Source organism: Hibiscus syriacus, unplaced genomic scaffold (genome assembly GCF_006381635.1).
Source record: "Hibiscus syriacus cultivar Baekdansim isolate YM2019G1 unplaced genomic scaffold, ASM638163v2 tig00111244_pilon, whole genome shotgun sequence".
In the NCBI taxonomy this organism is placed as follows: domain Eukaryota; kingdom Viridiplantae; phylum Streptophyta; class Magnoliopsida; order Malvales; family Malvaceae; genus Hibiscus; species Hibiscus syriacus.
Window position 1 is genome coordinate 743,356 of NW_024063033.1, and position 6,485 is coordinate 749,840.

Genomic DNA, 6,485 nt, shown 5'->3' on the forward strand with positions numbered 1-6,485 from the left:
ACACCTCAGATTACATATTTTACATCGTTATTATAAGATGGGATTTCTGCCTTCATCGATTTCAATCACTAGGAGATGGTTCGGATCCGATCCATTTGGTCCTTCAGAATACAGTGTCGGTAGGTAAGCTTTATACGCAGGCAGGTAACGTGAAACAAAATCTTCCACCTGTGGATAGTGCCAACAGATTTTGACTTACAAATCAATGAAAAAGGATATAAAAACTTCAATAAATATGTTGTAGAACAATTATGCACATCCCACCTCCTCATCTGTCATTCCAGGTTTTCCCGCCTGCCTCATGGCAATCTCAGCCTGCCCACATCCATTCACAACGAAAATGAGGAGAAAAATCAATGATTCCATTACATCATTTTTTTTCTTCAGATATTTCATGCATGGATAAGAACGTGATTGATTGATAAGATGGGAGTACTTGAAAATAAGAACCAACCTGTAGACGCCACTGGTAGACACAACTTGGGTCCTGAATTTTGATTACGATCCATGCCTGAATGAACTTGTCCCATGCATCATAATATGCTTCAAGATTTTTATTTATTATCTCCAGCTGTAATTAATCATTTCGTGTTGGAACAGCATAAATAACTAGTATGTTCATTGCGGCGACATCGGAAATGTTTTTGAAGACTTTGGAGCTTGGAGATCTAACCTGTGGATCGACAGCTTTAACAACTTCGGTCGGAAGGGGTTTGAACCCAAGCATCCAACCTTCATATAGAGCAACCTGATTAAAATTATAAATTCCTACGTTAGCATAGGAGGCAAAGGAAATGATCTTACCTAATAGATTATAACATAATCATGTTAGTCGATTGAAAATATTTTCGATACATTGACATGATCATGTTAGCCTTTCAAGTAAACTGTACTAGCCATTCCCTAGTTCTAGCTAAAACTTTTCTTACCGTTAGTGGTCCTTCAACTTCTGGCCACATCGAAGAATCAGCTCTGTCACCCCTCCCACTATATGCTGACTGTAAAGAACAAAGTTATTCAGAAGTAAGCTGGAACGAAAATAAAACCAGTAATATTGTTCTTACTTTGTCATATCGAGGAAGCTTCATCTTCATACCTGTATAGCTCAAACAAAGTCAACCACAAGGAGGTGATCAAACTCTGAATCATAGCATCAAAATATGTGTGTTGATAGAAAAAAATAACACCTTCTTTAGTCAACTTGGTCACAGCTGTCAGTGTTTCAACAGAGAATGGAAGATCATGGCTCCCAGCATTTCCTCTCAACTGAAATAACAAAATATACAAGAAAAGGAAAGAAAGAAAGAAAGCAATTTCATTCTTCTGCGAGTAACACGAAGTTTGTTCACCAATTAAGTCCGGAAAGGAAAAGCAACGGTCACCTCTAAAAGAGCATTTCCTGGGTTCTCTTCCCTCAATTTAGCCTATTATCAATATACACCGCGTAAGGAAGTGATAAGAAAAATGAAAAAAAAAAATATTTCAGGAAAATTAATTTTATTACCTGGCCTTCTGCTGTCAAATAGAAATCATCGATAGATAATGTTGCAGACTTCCTGAGATTATGGTGGATGTTAGTAATTTCAATTGTTTCCACTTTCTCGATTTATATTACCGATGAGTCAAACAAGATACGAATTTAAATTCCATTGCTCTTCAAGCTACCTGCCAGTGATTCTGAAAAGATAATCAAGAGCAAACACAAGTGTGGTCTTCCCACAACCCTGTGGTGCACTGAAACCAATCTGTATCACGAGAAAAATGCCATTGCCACGAGATAAAAAGAATAGGTCAAGTAAGCCAGCTGCATAGCCCTCTCATTTCCAAATGAAACGAAATGTAAAAGGATTTGCTATCAGTGCCCTCGAACTGTTTAAAGGTTCAGTAATTTACTAGTAATAGTGATAAAATTGTCTTCATGCGGTAATTGACAACCATATCCATAAAGTTCAATGCACTGGGTGAAGATATTACTATATATAATAACACTAAAGAGTGCTCTTAGGGCATTTGTTAGCAAAATCCAATGTAAAAAACTACAGAAATGTGCACAAACAAAGAAAACACAAGCACAAATAGCGATCATTTGAAAACATTTATCCATACCACTAATGGAGGTATCTCTTCTCCATCTTTAAACTTGGAGGCGTGCTGTGATATCTGGTCTTCGCACCATATAAATACTGGTATGTAGTAGTGATAAAACCTTGCTTTCTGAGGAGTAGTAAGGTAAAGTTCATTGACCTGAAACAATCGACAAAGCTTCGAGCCATAAAACAACCACTTGTCAATGGACTCAGCCACTTTTTCTTGTGTCAGTCCCACTTTGTCGACAAGCGGACCAGCGCATATGAATCCAAAGAGGTCCTCCACAGAGGCAACCTCTGCAGGTTTCGAGGGAAAAACTGAATATGTTGGACCCTGCCTCAATGCACTACCACTATTTGCATCATGATGCAGGGAATTATCTTGCAACCATGAGCTAACACTGCCTGCAGGAAGAATTCATTGAGAAATGGAGATGAATTATGAGCTAAAGTAAGATGTTTTCAATGATTAAAGCAAGAAGTAGCTTTAGAAAGAAACCAAATTCAACAGTCTTGTTGCATATTAAAATCGATTAAAATGGTAAAGCTAAAACAACTCCAAACAAATAGGAACCATAGAGGTCTAATTTGATTGTTTTTTGTTTCTATATATGAATTTCTCAACTTTGGGTTTGTTAAGGAAAAAACAGTCCTTTCTTGACTCTTCCATGCTGAAATTGTCTAGTTTTAAGCTCTAAAGACTGGAATATCGCTAGAGGACAAAAATCAAACAAGCAATCAAGAATTCCTGAAAATCAAATTGGAGTGACAGGCTTAATTAACATTGCAAATTGGGCATCCAAGAAGATATCAGATTTAATCTTATCCAAAAATTTTCCAATGGCTGCCAAACAGAGAGCAATCCCAGTGGATAAAACAGTGTAAACCATGAAAAAGGATCACCGTGATAAAAGCAAATATAAACAATAATATATGGAAATGAAAATAGAAGGAGAGAGAAACACCTGAAGTAGAGAAATGGGTTGGCGGCATAGCTGATTTAGTTTGTGAAAAGAGAGAAGAGAAAGCAGGGGAATGATGGTTAAGCAAAGAGGACATAACTGTATGAATTGTTTTGGTATTCTTATTATGACAATAAGCATTTTGAGTTAGCTTATGAGATCGGGAAATTTGAGTATTAGAATGCAAGATGGTGGCTTGGCATGGCGTAAGCGTAGTGAAAGCCGCCATTTTTCTCTCGCTCTGATGGCAGGGGCAAAGAAAATGAGGAACAGTGACGAAAGATAAGGGATATAAAAAATCGGATCCAACATCACACACCTCTAGTTTTCGGTTGTTGGTTTAATTAATTCGATGATTGAACGATTTGGTTTTATTAAAATAAAATCATTAAATAATATGAGTATCCTAAGGTTTATTTAAAAAAGTAATTATTATTTTATAGATATAATTATTTAAATTTAGTATTTAGAGAATAATAATTCTTTTTTATTATTAAGATCGTTCATATCAAATAAATATATACTTAATTAAACAGGGTAAGTTTTGAATTAATATCATAGATTTTAACTTATTTAATTCTTAATATTTTTAATAATTAAAAATTAGTATTTAAATTTGTTTGACTTTAATTTTTGAGTTTAAATATAAATAAATTATTTTTATTCTCTTTATATGAGAAATAAAAAATTATATATAATCATACATCATAAATTTAATATATATATATATATATATATATATATATATATATATATTTAATATAAAATAAATCAGATTTTTATTTTTTAAAATTGATTAGTTTGATATTTAGTCGTTATATAAATCAAGTGATTTGATATTGTTAAAATTCTTGACATTCTTTTGTGCGCGATAAATTTATTTTTTAAGAAACAATTATATAATTAGATTATAATTTAAAAGGTAAAGTGGTTTCTTTGTAGAATAAAAATAAGATAGATCTAAAAGGAAACAATTGCTTAATCGATCATTTGTTTAAGATAATAATTGTTTGATAATAATTGGTCAATTCTAATTAAACTGGGTAACAAGTGGTAGGAATGTAATAAATGGTTGAATACAATAAGCAAAGCACGGCAAGAGTGCATTTGTTTATCCCACAAAATCCAAAAGCAATTAATTACTCCTGTCTGCTACCTTTTGAGGCTCTGAATTCATTGCCAATCCAAAACTGAAAAGGTAATAATATAATAATTAATTGAAATATACGTAAGATTAATTTTATGAGTAAAAGAAAATAATTTTAATTATGGATACTACTTTTTGAAATGATTTTTTTTAACGTTGGTATTTTAATTTTAGGATAAAGTATAGTAATGGTCACTGAACTTTTTTAAAGTTTTTATTTAGGTCCCCCAACTTTTAAAACTTACAATACAGTCCTCTAACATTTAGTCTGTTTACAATATGGTCTCTGACGTAACCGGTCATTTGACGTCGTTTGCAATATGGTCACTAAACTTTTCAGGCGCTTGCATATAGGTCCTCAACTTTTAAAACTTACAACACAGTCCTCAATTTTATTTTAAACCGAAAATTCTAAAACAATTCAATTACATTTTGAACCCTAAATTCTAAAATAATTCAATTTAGGGTTTAGAATATAATTAAAATATTTTGGAATTTGGGGTTTAGAATATAATAAGTGTTTTAGAATTTTGAACATGAATTTGCTATTTGATAGTGTTTACTTCAATATAAATTTGAGGTTTATTGCATACACATTCAAAGGTTGCCGCACTTTGAACATGAAAAGTGCACCTATCACGGTTATTACATAAATCGTTGAAGTAAAAGTAACAAGGCAAATTTGTCTTGTTCTTAGTTGTCGCACTTTGGTATGACAATCCAATATGTTTGGATGGAACTTGAGCATGCACATCCAACTGCTGCGAAAATAGTAAAGAGTTTTGGTTCATAGGACTACAACATATAGCCAAGCAATAACTAAAATAAACCAAGAATATCAATTAATGACTCATTCAAAAGGAGGACTTAATAAATAAAGGGAAAGAGGTTCGGTCATAGTCACTCCAAAAGCTAAGGAGTCAAATGGGTTGTTTAAGATAGACATTAGATGTCAAATACAACATTACCAGTTGCAAGTGCATTAATGGCCTACCCTTTTAACATATAATCGCTTCTAATGCTCCATGTTTAATGTTCCTTAATATCCAAACATGATGAGAAGCAGATAGCGAAACAAAAATCATAAGAGCCCATAATTATTGTAAATTCATGCCATGTCAGTAATAAAAGACATTGTAAAACATAGAGGACACTGCAACAAACATATATATGCCAGAAATGAAGGTGCAAATGTGCAATGACCGGGCTGTTATCAAGTAGTTGCTCCAAATATACTACCCTATTATGATGCTTTTCAAGTTGTGTGCATGCAGAATTGTCTTCTAAAGCTATAATTCAATACATATTCCACTGTAAAATTTCCAAAACATGTAAAAAAATCAATTTGTTCACGACATATCAGCCCCATAATCAACTTTTTAAACTTACGAGCTCACAGGATGCCAAAAATGATAGGTCAGATCAATACAATTCCCAGTAAACTAGTACCAGCAGTCTCTCGGATTAAGCCTGGCGATTTCACTATGTTGATACTTGATAACTCCCTAAAAAGTCTTAAATTCTAGTCTTTTCACTTAAATTATTGCTCGTCAAAATAAAGTATGCACTGCATTTTTAGTTGCATTTAGTTACATATAAGTTGTGGTGGATAAGTTTTGCCTAGGCAAGATTTATTTGGCTTAACTGATGCTGCTAAGGAGAAGGGGTTGTTTGAGTTGTGTTTGTGCAGGAATTCTACAGAGAAAGAACAATTCAGTCATGACAATGAAAAGTTGCAAAGGCCAATGGAGCATTTGAGAATGTGAGGAGCAGATTTATCTCGCTGAGGCAAAATTTATCTGAAGAAGTCTGAAGCAAATGTGGCGAAACCGCCTATGTCACATGCCAGCTGGATGACCTGCTTTACGTTCAAGCAAGCCTTGAATATCCTGACAACCGCCAATCGCCTTTCCTTTTTAAGTTTGGGAAATTAATAATGGCTAATTAAGAAAACTCCAAAAGCATGCAAAGCCCTAGGAGATTCTCCTTATAATTACCAACCGTAGCCGCAAAAAGAGAGATGCAAGGAAGAAGAAAAAAGAGCTTTACCTTAGGCGTGAGTAAGCAACTGCAGTGCTTTCCCTCCGTCTACCTCCCAGTCTTCCTTGGTGTTCTCCATAGCCAGACGATAGTAGAGTGGTGATCAGGCCTCGAGAGAGGGTGATCACCAAGGCAGGCGTGGTGCTGATAAGGATTGTCGTGACAGAGCCCCCGGTTTTGAGAGTCGTTCTTCCTTTGTTCTTAAACTCTTATTTTATTTGGGGTTGTATTAAACGGTTTAATCTTGGA

The 6,485-nt window shown here is 34.1% G+C and overlaps 1 protein-coding gene across 1 annotated transcript; it reads right to left on the minus strand.

Moving 5' to 3' along the window:
- On the minus strand, nucleotides 1-3,322 carry LOC120157324 (D-glycerate 3-kinase, chloroplastic-like). The gene is made up of 12 exons (XM_039168490.1): nucleotides 3,053-3,322; nucleotides 2,107-2,492; nucleotides 1,666-1,745; nucleotides 1,505-1,556; nucleotides 1,383-1,424; nucleotides 1,188-1,266; nucleotides 1,065-1,096; nucleotides 930-998; nucleotides 674-748; nucleotides 455-571; nucleotides 265-315; nucleotides 1-168 (listed from the first exon to the last, which is right to left on the minus strand). Exons 1-12 carry the CDS (start codon nucleotides 3,276-3,278, stop codon nucleotides 31-33), a joined length of 1,347 nt encoding a protein of 448 aa, XP_039024421.1. The 5' UTR covers nucleotides 3,279-3,322; the 3' UTR covers nucleotides 1-30.
- Between the last annotated feature and the right edge of the window lie 3,163 nt (nucleotides 3,323-6,485).

Coding starts and splice junctions, on each gene's coding strand:
- LOC120157324 (XM_039168490.1), bottom strand. CDS start 3,278: ATGGCGGCTTTCACTACGCTTACGCCATGCCAAGCCACCATCTTGCAT. Junction 749..929: donor AAGTTGAAGGACCACTAACG/GTAAGAAAAGTT, acceptor AATTTTAATCAG/GTTGCTCTATATGAAGGTTG. Junction 169..264: donor CTGGAATGACAGATGAGGAG/GTGGGATGTGCA, acceptor CACTATCCACAG/GTGGAAGATTTTGTTTCACG.